This window comes from Anopheles nili, chromosome 3 (genome assembly GCF_943737925.1).
Source record: "Anopheles nili chromosome 3, idAnoNiliSN_F5_01, whole genome shotgun sequence".
Taxonomy (NCBI): Eukaryota; Metazoa; Arthropoda; class Insecta; order Diptera; family Culicidae; genus Anopheles; species Anopheles nili.
The window spans coordinates 25,755,674-25,770,270 of NC_071292.1; the positions used below are offsets into that span (position 1 = coordinate 25,755,674).

Consider the following 14,597-nt stretch of genomic DNA (forward strand, 5'->3'; position numbering starts at 1 on the left):
AGAAGGCGCCACCGAGGGGTCGCTTTTACCGTCTGGAAATGCATTTTCCCGGGCGTGACATGTCATGTGCTTGTGCGCTCGGTACCGTGGGGGCTTGTTTGCAGGCACCCGGAGCGCAGCAATCCGTTGGGGACGTGAATGCACTTGTTGTCGTTACGGTTCGGCGAGCGGGAAAATCGGTACGGTACGGGCTGGGAAAACAATGTACACGATACGAATCTCGGTTTCGAATTATTATGTCAGAACGCACACGCGCTTGGGGGTGATTCGCAAGGGAGTGTCCTATTGGAATGGAAAATCGCACCGCTGGTAATGTGACGCAAATTTGTAGCTCGTTTTGAGTGTGCACTTTCTTTCAATGTCACGAGATGCAGAAAAAGGCGTTACACGTTTTAATTTTTTTTAACAATTTTATTTAATAAAAAAGCATAAGCTATCATGTCGTTGCCAAGGCACGCAGTATGTTGGGTAGAATAATGTGGATTATGATGCGCTACGTACGCGCAAGGTGATTAGTCTTTTGTTTCATACGCCTGTATACGGGGTAATTCGTTGTCGTATGAGTCGTTGATAAAATACACTTAGATACTAGAATAATAATGCAGTCGGCACAGCAGCACCCGTCCTTTTCGCCTGCAAAATTGCTGGTTGAATCACCGGTCCAAAGATGAGCGCAATCAAATGGGCTGCTGCTTTCTTCTCCGATGCTTATTTCTTCTCCCGCACGTAGTACGTGTGCTGGTTGGTCACCTTTGACACCTTCAGATTGTCGTGAACGGCCGCCGGACAACGGCCCTCGTGCTGCTGGATGTACTGCACCTTGTACGAGCTGTTACCGTGGAACTTGTCATCCCCAAACGAGATGCTTGAAGCGTTCGCCTTGGTCGAGCTGCGTGTCACGTTCATAGCCGAGTGGTAGTCCCGGAGCGACTTCTGGTTCATGGCTGTCGAACTGCTAGTGGTAGTCGACATTGCTCCACCACTGGAAAGTCCTGTCCCGACGAGGGTTGGCGGAGGACAAGGCTGTCCGCGCACGGTTCGCCCAGTGATGGTACCGGTTTCGAGTGTCCTGACGTAATCCTGCATTTTTGCTTCGGGCGTTTCCTTCGCGCGTCTGTGCAGCGAGCTGTAGCTGGTACGGTTCGTAGTCGAGTACATCGAGCTGTCGTTCAGGTTGGAAATGCTCTTGCGCTGAATCGAACCGGAAACACTCATACCTCCGGTGCCGTTTGCGGTCGTTTGTGAAGTCGAAACCGACGAAGATGTCTGTGCTGGCCGGCAGAGGATGGAGTTGTTCACGTTTTCGGACGACGCGAACGTGTTCTTGCGGTTGTACTGCTGCGATGACGATTGCTGGCCGTGATTCGAGCTGTTTGCTGTGGCCACGTGGCTACTGCTCGATTCAGTTCTGCTCGACTTCGCCACGTTTGACGTCGAGGTCGACGAAGCCGTTTGGGATGATGATTGTTCCATCGTGGAGGAGTGCGCGTTCGACGATTTGCCAGTCGTTGTGGAAATATTGTTACTTCCTTCGTTCGATGCGGCCACGTGAACGAGCTTACCTCCAATCAACCTGGTAGTGGTGCTCGATTGCTGGCGTTTAGAGGAGCCACTGTCGACCGTTGATTCACCAAGGACAATGCTCGAGCTTCCACGTGCTCCGGCACGTCCTGAGGGTGATCCGGCAGACACCGTTGCTTCGTTTGTCGACCGAATTCCCCGTTGTACCACGTTATCGCTCACGACTGTACTGCTCGATTGTGACTTCATGATCGAAGAGCTTGAGGAGCTGGTGTGTGAATGCATTTCCGAAACCGATGTCTTGCCATGGTGCTGCTGACGCTGATCGGATGCCACCGTCTTGGAAGTCACACCATCCCGGAGGCGTTGTGTTGCTCCAGTTTGATCCACTGCTTGTCGGTGGTCATTGGATGCGGATGATTTGCTCTCCGTAGTGATTGTTTTCGTAACCCATTTGCCACCGATCAGCTTCTTCACTTGCGTCTCCGTTACCTGGCCAGTAGATGCCACTGTCCCGTTGCGTTGTCCGGAATGACCGTTTACGGATTCCCCGTGGATGACGCTGTGTGATGAGCGCGTTTGATTCTGCGACTTAGCCGTTGAATGACTTCCGATGGAGCTCATGGTCTTGCCATGTACGCTGCTGCTCACAGAACCATGACCGGTCTGTTCCGCTGATGTTTGAGCACTAGAAATGCTTTCCATGCCATCAAAACCAGACTTGAGCCTCTCGACGGAGCTCTTATCGGACACGAGAACTCCGTCGACAGCTAGTTTTTCAGTAGCTTCCTTGCTCGAGGCCGACTTGTCCGTCACAACCTTGCCATCGATGACGACCTTGCTGCTGGTAGAAGAAGTCTGCGAGGCTGTGACCTGCTCACGCGAGTGACGTTGAACATCCCCGTCCATCGATGGTCCATCGACGATCGACGTAAGCTTACCGTTCGTATGAGAGTGATGAATTACTCCGTGCTGTTGCTGCTGCTGATGATGGGTACTGCTGCTGTGCGAGGAATGTTGCTGCATTGAGGAACTCGTCTGGTGGATCTTCGAGCTGGAGGACGACGTTTTAATGGTTTGACCGTGGCTTTGCTGCTCGAACAAACCACCTACCACCGTTTTTCCATTGACCATTGTGTGCTGTTGGTTTCTGTTCGTGATCGATTCGGTAACATTTCGTCCTGAAACGTCTTGAATCGATTGCGAGTGTTTCATGGTGGATCGTTGCGAAGTGGAATGATCGCGTTCGTTGGTGCTAGCTTCAGTGCGCTGCGTTCGATTGACGGCAGTAGAGCTAGAGACCTGCTCACTGGCATGGTGCTGTTGTTGGTTCAGCTTCTGGGTCTGGCTGTGGCTGTGCGTGATTAGTTCCGACTCCGAGCGAGTCGCGTGGTCGTGCATTTCGCTAGTGGTTACTTTTCTACCGGTCGGTTGCTTCTTATCACCCTTCAGAATGGTGGTGACAGTTTGTGTGGTCACCAGCACGGTTCCATCGGCAATACCAGGCTCGTGCACTTCTTTTATTACCGCTTCCTTGTGCTGTTTCATTTCGTTGTACTCCTTGAAAGAATTATAGTTGCCCTCAATGTGCAGGTTATCCTGCGGTTTTACCTGTTTCGGACGCTCAGCCGGTTGGAAATGCGGCTTTTCGGGCTTTTCAAAGTCTCCTTCGGTGCGCAGGTTGTCCTCGGGACGTATTTGTTTGGGTCGCTCAGCCGGTTTGAAGGTGGACTTCTCTGGTCTCTCAAATGTTCCTTCTGGTCGAAGATTATCATCATGTTTTATTGGTTTCGGGCGTTCTCCCGGTCCGACTGGAGACTTCTGTGGTCGCTCAAATTCTCCCTCTGGACGCAGATTATCTTGCGGCTTGACTTGTTTTGGCCTTTCAGCAGGTCGGTATTGCTGTTTTTCTGGGGTCATAAAAGTACCCTCTGGGCGTAAATTATCATCCGGCTTGATAGGTTTGGGACGTTCTCCAGCAATAAACACAGATTTCTGGACTTTTTCAAACGTGCCTTCTACACGTAAATTATCTTCATGCTTGACAATTTGAGCGCGTTCAGCTTTACCTACGACAGACGGCTTTGGACGATCGAAATCTCCTTCCGGCTTCAAATTATCTTGCGGTTTGACTTGCTTCGGACGCTCAGCGGGTCTAAATTGTGGCTTTTCCGGGGACATGAAATTTCCTTCCGTCTTAAGATTATCCTCAGGACGCACTTGTTTGGGGCGTTCAGCAGGTCTGAACGGAGACTTCTCTGGACGCTCGAAGTCTCCCTCTGGTCGAAGATTATCGTCATGGCGTACCGGCTTCGGACGCTCTCCAGGACGATACTCAGGACGCTCCGGAGCCTGGAAGTCTCCTTCAGTACGCAGATTGTCCTCAGGCTTTATCTGTTTCGGTCGTTCAGCAGGACGATACTGTGGTTTCTCCGGAGAAGAGAAATCTCCTTCAGGACGAAGGTTATCCTCAGGACGCACTTGTTTTGGACGTTCAGCAGGTCTGAACGGAGACTTCTCTGGACGCTCGAAGTCTCCCTCTGGCCGAAGATTATCATCATGGCGTACCGGCTTCGGACGCTCTCCAGGACGATACTCAGGACGCTCCGGAGCTTGGAAGTTTCCTTCAGTACGCAGATTGTCCTCAGGCTTTATCTGTTTCGGTCGTTCAGCAGGACGATACTGAGGCTTCTCCGGAGTAGAGAAATCTCCCTCAGGACGAAGGTTATCCTCAGGACGCACTTGTTTCGGGCGTTCAGCAGGTCTGAACGGAGACTTCTCTGGACGCTCGAAGTCTCCCTCTGGCCGAAGATTATCGTCATGGCGTACCGGCTTCGGACGCTCTCCAGGACGATACTCAGGACGCTCCGGAGCCTGGAAGTCTCCTTCAGTACGCAGATTGTCCTCAGGCTTTATCTGTTTCGGTCGTTCAGCAGGACGATACTGAGGCTTCTCCGGAGTAGCGAAATCTCCCTCAGGACGAAGGTTATCCTCAGGGCGCACTTGTTTCGGGCGTTCAGCAGGTCTGAACGGAGACTTCTCTGGACGCTCGAAGTCTCCCTCTGGCCGTAGATTATCGTCATGACGAATCGGCTTTGGACGCTCTCCAGGACGATACTCAGGACGCTCCGGAGCCTGAAAGTCTCCTTCAGTGCGCAGATTGTCCTCAGGCTTTATCTGTTTCGGTCGTTCAGCAGGACGATACTGAGGCTTCTCCGGAGTAGCGAAATCTCCCTCAGGACGAAGGTTATCCTCAGGACGCACTTGTTTCGGGCGTTCAGCAGGTCTGAACGGAGACTTCTCTGGACGCTCGAAGTCTCCCTCTGGCCGAAGATTATCGTCATGACGTATGGGCTTCGAACGTTCACCTGAAATGTATACCGTTTTCTCTGTTCTCTCAAAGTTTCCTTCCATATAGAGGTTGTCCTCATGACGAACGATTTGAGCCCTTTCGGCTTTGCCCACTACCGTAGGCTGAGGTCTTTCGAAGTCTCCTTCTGGTTTGAGGTTGTCTTGCGGGCGTACTTGTTTTGGACGCTCAGCAGCTCTGTACTGAGGCTTCTCTGGTTTCTCGAAGTCTCCTTCAGGACGAAGATTGTCCTCAGGACGAACCTGTTTCGGTCGTTCAGCAGGACGATACTGAAGCTTCTCCGGAGTAGAGAAATCTCCCTCAGGACGAAGGTTATCCTCAGGACGCACTTGTTTCGGGCGTTCAGCAGGTCTGAACGGAGACTTCTCTGGACGTTCGAAGTCTCCCTCTGGCCGTAGATTATCGTCGTGACGAATCGGCTTTGGACGCTCTCCAGGGCGATACTCAAGACGCTCTGGAGCTTGGAAGTTTCCTTCAGTACGCAGATTGTCCTCAGGCTTTATCTGTTTCGGTCGTTCAGCAGGACGATACTGAGGCTTCTCCGGAGTAGAGAAATCTCCCTCAGGACGAAGGTTATCCTCAGGACGCACTTGTTTCGGGCGTTCAGCAGGTCTGAACGGAGACTTCTCTGGACGCTCGAAGTCTCCCTCTGGCCGTAGATTATCGTCATGACGAATCGGCTTTGGACGCTCTCCAGGACGATACTCAGGACGCTCCGGAGCCTGGAAGTCTCCTTCAGTGCGCAGATTGTCCTCAGGCTTTATCTGTTTCGGTCGTTCAGCAGGACGATACTGAGGCTTCTCCGGAGTAGCGAAATCTCCCTCAGGACGAAGGTTATCCTCAGGACGCACTTGTTTCGGGCGTTCAGCAGGTCTGAACGGAGACTTCTCTGGACGCTCGAAGTCTCCCTCTGGCCGAAGATTATCGTCATGACGTATGGGCTTCGAACGTTCACCTGAAATGTATACCGTTTTCTCTGTTCTCTCAAAGTTTCCTTCCATATAGAGGTTGTCCTCATGACGAACGATTTGAGCCCTTTCGGCTTTGCCCACTACCGTAGGCTGAGGTCTTTCGAAGTCTCCTTCTGGTTTGAGGTTGTCTTGCGGGCGTACTTGTTTTGGACGCTCAGCAGCTCTGTACTGAGGCTTGTCTGGTTTTTCGAAGTCTCCCTCAGGACGAAGGTTGTCCTCAGGACGAACCTGTTTCGGTCGTTCAGCAGGACGATACTGAAGCTTCTCCGGAGTAGCGAAATCTCCCTCAGGACGAAGGTTATCCTCAGGACGCACTTGTTTCGGGCGTTCAGCAGGTCTGAACGGAGACTTCTCTGGACGTTCGAAGTCTCCCTCTGGCCGTAGATTATCGTCATGACGAATCGGCTTTGGACGCTCTCCAGGGCGATACTCAGGACGCTCCGGAGCTTGGAAGTTTCCTTCAGTACGCAGATTGTCCTCAGGCTTTATCTGTTTCGGTCGTTCAGCAGGACGATACTGAGGCTTCTCCGGAGTAGAGAAATCTCCCTCAGGACGAAGGTTATCCTCAGGACGCACTTGTTTCGGGCGTTCAGCAGGTCTGAACGGAGACTTCTCTGGACGCTCGAAGTCTCCCTCTGGCCGTAGATTATCGTCATGACGAATCGGCTTTGGACGCTCTCCAGGACGATACTCAGGACGCTCCGGAGCCTGGAAGTCTCCTTCAGTGCGCAGATTGTCCTCAGGCTTTATCTGTTTCGGTCGTTCAGCAGGACGATATTGAGGCTTCTCCGGAGTAGAGAAGTCTCCTTCAGGACGAAGGTTATCCTCAGGACGCACTTGTTTCGGGCGTTCAGCAGGTCTGAACGGAGACTTCTCTGGACGCTCGAAGTCTCCCTCTGGCCGAAGATTATCGTCATGACGTATGGGCTTCGAACGTTCACCTGAAATGTATACCGTTTTCTCTGTTCTCTCAAAGTTTCCTTCCATATAGAGGTTGTCCTCATGACGAACGATTTGAGCCCTTTCGGCTTTGCCCACTACCGTAGGCTGAGGTCTTTCGAAGTCTCCTTCTGGTTTGAGGTTGTCTTGCGGGCGTACTTGTTTTGGACGCTCAGCAGCTCTGTACTGAGGCTTCTCTGGTTTTTCGAAGTCTCCCTCAGGACGAAGGTTGTCTTCAGGACGAACCTGTTTCGGTCGCTCAGCGGGTCGGTACTGTTGCTTCTCCGGAGTAGAGAAATCTCCCTCAGGACGAAGATTATCCTCAGGACGCACTTGTTTCGGACGTTCAGCAGGTCTGAAAGGAGACTTCTCTGGTCGCTCAAAATCTCCCTCTGGCCGAAGATTATCGTCGTGACGAATCGGCTTTGGACGCTCTCCAGGACGGTACTCAGGACGATCCGGAGCCTGGAAGTCTCCTTCAGTACGCAGATTGTCCTCAGGCTTTATCTGTTTCGGTCGTTCAGCAGGACGATACTGAGGCTTCTCCGGAGTAGAGAAGTCTCCTTCAGGACGAAGATTATCCTCAGGACGCACTTGTTTCGGGCGTTCAGCAGGTCTGAACGGAGACTTCTCTGGACGCTCGAAGTCTCCCTCTGGCCGAAGATTATCGTCATGACGTATGGGCTTCGAACGTTCACCTGAAATGTATACCGTTTTCTCTGTTCTCTCAAAGTTTCCTTCCATATAGAGGTTGTCCTCATGACGAACGATTTGAGCCCTTTCGGCTTTGCCCACTACCGTAGGCTGAGGTCTTTCGAAGTCTCCTTCTGGTTTGAGGTTGTCTTGCGGGCGTACTTGTTTTGGACGCTCAGCAGCTCTGTACTGAGGCTTCTCTGGTTTTTCGAAGTCTCCCTCAGGACGAAGGTTGTCTTCAGGACGAACCTGTTTCGGTCGCTCAGCGGGTCGGTACTGTTGCTTCTCCGGAGTAGAGAAATCTCCCTCAGGACGAAGATTATCCTCAGGACGCACTTGTTTCGGACGTTCAGCAGGTCTGAAAGGAGACTTCTCTGGTCGCTCAAAATCTCCCTCTGGCCGAAGATTATCGTCGTGACGAATCGGCTTTGGACGCTCTCCAGGACGGTACTCAGGACGCTCCGGAGCCTGGAAGTCTCCTTCAGTACGCAGATTGTCCTCAGGCTTTATCTGTTTCGGTCGTTCAGCAGGACGATACTGAGGCTTCTCCGGAGTAGAGAAGTCTCCTTCAGGACGAAGATTATCCTCAGGACGCACTTGTTTCGGGCGTTCAGCAGGTCTGAACGGAGACTTCTCTGGACGCTCGAAGTCTCCCTCTGGCCGAAGATTATCGTCATGACGTATGGGCTTCGAACGTTCACCTGAAATGTATACCGTTTTCTCTGTTCTCTCAAAGTTTCCTTCCATATAGAGGTTGTCCTCATGACGAACGATTTGAGCCCTTTCGGCTTTGCCCACTACCGTAGGCTGAGGTCTTTCGAAGTCTCCTTCTGGTTTGAGGTTGTCTTGCGGGCGTACTTGTTTTGGACGCTCAGCAGCTCTGTACTGAGGCTTGTCTGGTTTTTCGAAGTCTCCTTCAGGACGAAGATTGTCCTCTGGACGAACCTGTTTCGGTCTCTCAGCGGGTCGGTACTGTTGCTTCTCCGGAGTAGAGAAATCTCCCTCAGGACGAAGGTTATCCTCAGGACGCACTTGTTTCGGGCGTTCAGCAGGTCTGAACGGAGACTTCTCTGGACGCTCGAAGTCTCCCTCTGGCCGTAGATTATCGTCATGACGAATCGGCTTTGGACGCTCTCCAGGACGATACTCAGGACGCTCCGGAGCCTGGAAGTCTCCTTCAGTACGCAGATTGTCCTCAGGCTTTATCTGTTTCGGTCGTTCAGCAGGACGATACTGAGGCTTCTCCGGAGTAGAGAAGTCTCCTTCAGGACGAAGATTATCCTCATGACGCACTTGTTTCGGGCGTTCAGCAGGTCTGAACGGAGACTTCTCTGGACGCTCGAAGTCTCCCTCTGGCCGAAGATTATCGTCATGACGTATGGGCTTCGAACGTTCACCTGAAATGTATACCGTTTTCTCTGTTCTCTCAAAGTTTCCTTCCATATAGAGGTTGTCCTCATGACGAACGATTTGAGCCCTTTCGGCTTTGCCCACTACCGTAGGCTGAGGTCTTTCGAAGTCTCCTTCTGGTTTGAGGTTGTCTTGCGGGCGTACTTGTTTTGGACGCTCAGCAGCTCTGTACTGAGGCTTGTCTGGTTTTTCGAAGTCTCCCTCAGGACGAAGGTTGTCCTCAGGACGAACCTGTTTCGGTCGCTCAGCGGGTCGGTACTGTTGCTTCTCCGGAGTAGAGAAATCTCCTTCAGGACGAAGGTTATCCTCAGGACGCACTTGTTTTGGACGTTCAGCAGGTCTGAACGGAGACTTCTCTGGACGCTCGAAGTCTCCCTCTGGTCGAAGATTATCGTCATGGCGTACCGGCTTCGGACGCTCTCCAGGACGATACTCAGCACGCTCCGGAGCCTGGAAGTCTCCTTCAGTACGCAGATTGTCCTCAGGTTTTATCTGCTTCGGTCGTTCAGCAGGACGATACTGAGGCTTCTCCGGAGTAGAGAAGTCTCCCTCAGGACGAAGGTTATCCTCAGGACGCACTTGTTTTGGACGTTCAGCAGGTCTGAACGGAGACTTCTCTGGACGCTCGAAGTCTCCCTCTGGCCGAAGATTATCATCATGGCGTACCGGCTTCGGACGCTCTCCAGGACGATACTCAGGACGCTCCGGAGCCTGGAAGTCTCCTTCAGTACGCAGATTGTCCTCAGGCTTTATCTGTTTCGGTCGTTCAGCAGGACGATACTGAGGCTTCTCTGGAGTAGAGAAATCTCCTTCAGGACGAAGGTTATCCTCAGGACGCACTTGTTTTGGACGTTCAGCAGGTCTGAACGGAGACTTCTCTGGACGCTCGAAGTCTCCCTCTGGCCGAAGATTATCGTCGTGACGAATCGGCTTTGGACGCTCTCCAGGGCGATACTCAGGACGCTCCGGAGCCTGGAAGTCTCCTTCAGTACGCAGATTGTCCTCAGGCTTTATCTGTTTCGGTCGTTCAGCAGGACGATACTGAGGCTTCTCCGGAGTAGCGAAATCTCCTTCAGGACGAAGGTTATCCTCAGGACGCACTTGTTTTGGACGTTCAGCAGGTCTGAACGGAGACTTCTCTGGACGCTCGAAGTCTCCCTCTGGTCGAAGATTATCGTCATGGCGTACCGGCTTCGGACGCTCTCCAGGACGATACTCAGGACGCTCCGGAGCCTGGAAGTCTCCTTCAGTACGCAGATTGTCCTCAGGTTTTATCTGCTTCGGTCGTTCAGCAGGACGATACTGAGGCTTCTCCGGAGTAGAGAAGTCTCCCTCAGGACGAAGGTTGTCCTCAGGACGCACTTGTTTTGGACGTTCAGCAGGTCTGAACGGAGACTTCTCTGGACGCTCAAAGCCGCCTTCAGGTCGAAGATTATCGTCATGACGAATAGGTTTAGCACGTTCACCTGGTGTAAATGCCGTCTTTTCGGGGATTAAAAATTCGCCTTCTGGCTTAAGGTTATCCGAATGACGGATTGGTTTTGGACGTTCGTAATCTCCTTGTAGATGTGTTACATCAACCTTTCCAAAGTCATCCTTTGTCCAAGTGAGTCTTCTTCCTGATACTTCCTGCTCGGTACTGCTGCGTTCAATGGTATAGGATTCTCTGCGATTGAGATGTTCTTCTACATCCTCTTTTGTCCAGGTTCCTCTCCGCACACTGGTTGATTGTTCGTTGAGCTCTGATGATAGATTTTCTAAAATGAGAAATAAACTTTTATACAATTTGTATGGTATAAATTAGTTTGAAATATTACCTTGATGATAAAAATTCTCGCTATTGCTCACTGTAGTGTACTTAGAAGATTTTGTTCGACTTGTGCTTGTACCTGTGCCACAATTATAACAATTATGACGGCTGGAATAAATAAAATACATTTCACATTAAAACAACTTGTCTAGCAACTATTTTTTTCTGATACGTCTTAAGATGTAAATCGTATGGTATACAAATACAACCGTTTCACATGACAGGAAAGGTTCCTTAAGGATTGCTCTCAATTTGTCCTAATTATAGTAAGCCTGTGGATTCATGCATTAGTAAATTTGAAAGATTGCAAAATTGTAACATTTTACTAATTTAAAGTAATTTACTGAATAATTATCCTGATTTGAAAAAAATCGTAGTTATTGAACGTTCAAATTTATTTGCCCAAATATTTGAGTGCTTTGAATATATTCAAACAATAGCGGTAAGTTTCATGCCACAAAAAAAACAATCGTCATTATTCCGCTTCAGTATGCGATGGGCACACAGCAAAGCATAAAAACGAAAACGATCGAGGGTGGGAAAACAAAAGTGAATTAATGGCATTAACAACAACTCGATTCCCTTCCACTCCCCATCCCCCCCTGCCCCCCACTATTCCCGTCATGGAAAAGAGAATCCAAAACAAACCAAATAAATAACACCCAGTTGCTGGACTGCGGGCTTCACGATGAAGATCGCACCAACACAACGAACGCCCCATGCGATCGTGCTGACGATCGCACCGGTGATGTCATCGGGTGACCGCGTAGGCTGATTGTAAATGAGCATAAATTGAAACGATGGTGACCAAACGAACCGCGAACTCTCGCTCGACTCGGCAATCTCGCCAATTGACCATTTAAGGTCTACACATGGTCGTCAGCAACTGGGGTGGACCAGCGAGAACGAGGAAACCAGAGAAAACAGCAACAACACCACCTTCGACGCGAGTACGTGTTGGCGCAGATTGAAGGTATACCATTTATGTCGGATCAGTCCATCGAAGCTGCCGACAGTCACGACTTCCAATAGTTGTACACTTGAAGGACACGGAACGTACGCGAGTAGGCGTTTTGGTGGGTTGTTCCAGACACCACAATTTAGGAACCGCCAACACGAGCCGGTGTGTAGGCACTATGAATAAAATGGTTCCACTTACCCACAGGTACAAATTTCGCAGATGCATTGTTCCTGCACATTTTGCTCGTCCTTGCGTTTGCTAGTTTTGCTGAGATGAGTGCGCCTATCGTCGCTTGAGTCGCTGATTTCTCTGATCGTCACTCGATCCTGTGAAAGCGCACACGTGAATAATTCACAAAGTAAATAAGGCGAATGCATGTTCGTGACTGCGCCCACATCAACTTACCACCGTATCCATTGACTTTAGGTTTTTAGTTCGCTCTGATTCGTCCAGCTCCGAGCGACCGGAGTTTTCCTCAAGGAAGGTTATCTTTTCCAACACATCGATGTGCTTCTTGTGATCGATCGTTTTCCACTGTTTGGTCTTTGCGTCATAGACCTGCGAAATAGAAAGGAGGAGTTCATTTTTGCTCATTTTTCGAATTCCTTCAGTAAGCTAGCACTAGAATTCACCTGCGCCGTCTGGATCGTCGTGGTGATGTTGGCCAACTCTGGCCGTTCCACCTCGAGCTCCTTCACTATCTCCACCGGTATGTCAGTGGTAATGTCCTTCTCGAGGATCGTCTTCTGATCAACCAGCTCCCATCGGTTGAGCTTCGGGTTGAACATTTTCGCCTCGTACGACGTTTTCGTCACGGTCGTGACATCGTCCTGTAGATCTTTCGTTACGAAGTCTTTCGGTACGATTTTCTCGTCGATCAGATTCAACCGTCGGCCATGCTCATCGTAGATTTTACGCTTCATGATGGCGGTATTTGACTCCCGCTGTTCACGGAATTCGGAGGTTTTACGCCTCGAGCGACTTTCCTCATCCATCTGCGTGTAATGTGAGGAAGATTCAAGCGTTTTCGTCGACTCGGAGTGTTGCTGCCGTTGTTCTGCGGTACTGGCCATTTCCGTCACTAGCTGCGTGCTTTGAATCGTGCTGGCTAGTGAGTCATGTGCCGAAGATAGGCTGGCCACCGTGTGTGCAGATTCCGTTTTCATGAGCATATTGCTGGCATGCTGCCCAGCGCTACTATCCAGCTGATTTGCGTAGTTTTCCAACGTCGTCGAATCAATGACGGTGTCTTTCGTTGTGGAAGAGGACAAATTTGAGGATCGCATTGTGGAGGTGTCAGTCGATAGCTTGGAATCTTTTGCTGATTTCACTTCTTCCGTGCTGTGGAGCGACGAAGAACTACGATCTTGGGTCGCTTTGTACGAAGAAGATCCACTCGTAGTATGTTTGTCGGTCACTTCTGAGTGTGATTTCGAGGACATTGTCGATGTTCTATTGGTGTCTTTTGAAGACTTCATATCGACTCCCCCCGTGGTTTTAAACGACGAAGTGCTGTAACCCTGAGCCGCTTGGTACGATGAGGACGTGCTGGTTATTTGATTGCCTGCCGCATCGTACAGGACCTTCGTTGTCGGTGCCTGATTCTGAGCCATCGAGTAGCTCTGGGTGTCCACATGCTGGCGCGTTTTACCGTTCGCATCGACCAACTGGAATGATTTCTGATCGAACGTGGAATGATCGGGCATGGGATGTCCTGTGGAGGACAACTGCCCACCGGTGAATAGCGCACCGTTTTGTTGTCCGGAAGAGGCCAGATGTACACCGTTCTGGCGTTCAGTGCCAGTAGAAAGCATTGTCGTTTGCATATCGCTACCACCCTTCGATGACGTGTGGAATGTTTCCGACGCCTTGCTGTGAGCCGTCGACGAGGAGGACGACTTCGTTGACGCCATTTGGACGTTCTTGCTCGATTGTGACTCGCTTCGCTGGGTGCTGGAGGATGCACTGGTTTCGGACACAAGCTTCTCACTACGTTCAGACGTGCTCTGTGATGATTGTTGATGCTGTTCCTGCTTAGATATGGCACTGCTACTACTCTGTACGACTTTGCTGCTGCTGCTACTACTGCTCGTAACACTACTGAGCGCGCTGCTGTCGAGCGCCATCTTAGAAATTTCGATTTTACTTGGACCGATGGCCGTTATCACTTCCTGACTAGTGTCACCGGATACACCGGATACGGTGGAACGAACCGCACTGTCACTAACGAAGGATTCCTTTCGACCTCCTTCTCTGCCGCCCACTAGCACCGTTTTCTGTGTCACCTTGGTGGAACCATGAAGCGCACCGGAAGCCGACCCACCCGGACCACCACCCATCTCGCCCACCCGGATCGTGTCACTCGCGATGTGATGTATCTCCTCGATAATGTTATCGATCTGTTTCGACTTGCTGGCCGCATCACGCATGCTACTGACGGTGGTGAACTTCTGCTGACCGTCCGACTTAGAGCCGAATTCACGCACTTCACTCACATTGCCTTTCGACGTGTGCTGGTGCACCTTCGACGATGTGGAAGACGATTGCTGGAACGTGGAGCTGCTGTTGCTCGTCGAGCTGGCGACCAGCGTTTCCAGCGGTACAGCAATAGTGCCATGGTCCACCGAAACCGTCGTCACCGTCTGCTGGCCGGAACGCTCGGAGTCAAGCAGGCTCTGACTTTTCAGTTTCGCCTGCTTATCGCGATTATTCAACCCCATTTTTTCCCCCAGTGAACTTTGATTCTCTTCCACTTGGCACTGTCCGATGTATCACTGCACCACGCCGTGTGTGTGTATACGCTTGCCGGTGAGATTGTTGGAAACCTTTTTTGTTGGTTTTTTATTTTCACTCGTCACCCAAAAACTACCAAATATTCGAGCCTTTCTTCACTCGCGGTGGGTATTTTTCACCTCACTGATC

At 50.9% G+C, this 14,597-nt stretch overlaps 1 protein-coding gene across 1 annotated transcript; it reads right to left on the reverse strand.

Moving 5' to 3' along the window:
- Positions 1–404: 404 nt before the first annotated feature.
- On the reverse strand, positions 405–14,395 carry LOC128727506 (uncharacterized). Its single transcript, XM_053821424.1, has 14 exons — positions 12,308–14,395; positions 12,081–12,233; positions 11,874–12,001; positions 10,722–10,822; positions 10,320–10,661; positions 9,745–10,232; positions 8,788–9,657; positions 8,527–8,700; positions 7,396–8,004; positions 6,700–7,308; positions 5,743–6,612; positions 4,786–5,394; positions 4,264–4,698; positions 405–3,915 (listed from the first exon to the last, which is right to left on the reverse strand). The coding sequence occupies exons 1-14, from the start codon at positions 14,393–14,395 to the stop codon at positions 709–711; spliced, it is 10,683 nt and encodes a 3,560-aa protein (XP_053677399.1). The 3' UTR covers positions 405–708.
- Positions 14,396–14,597: the final 202 nt, after the last annotated feature.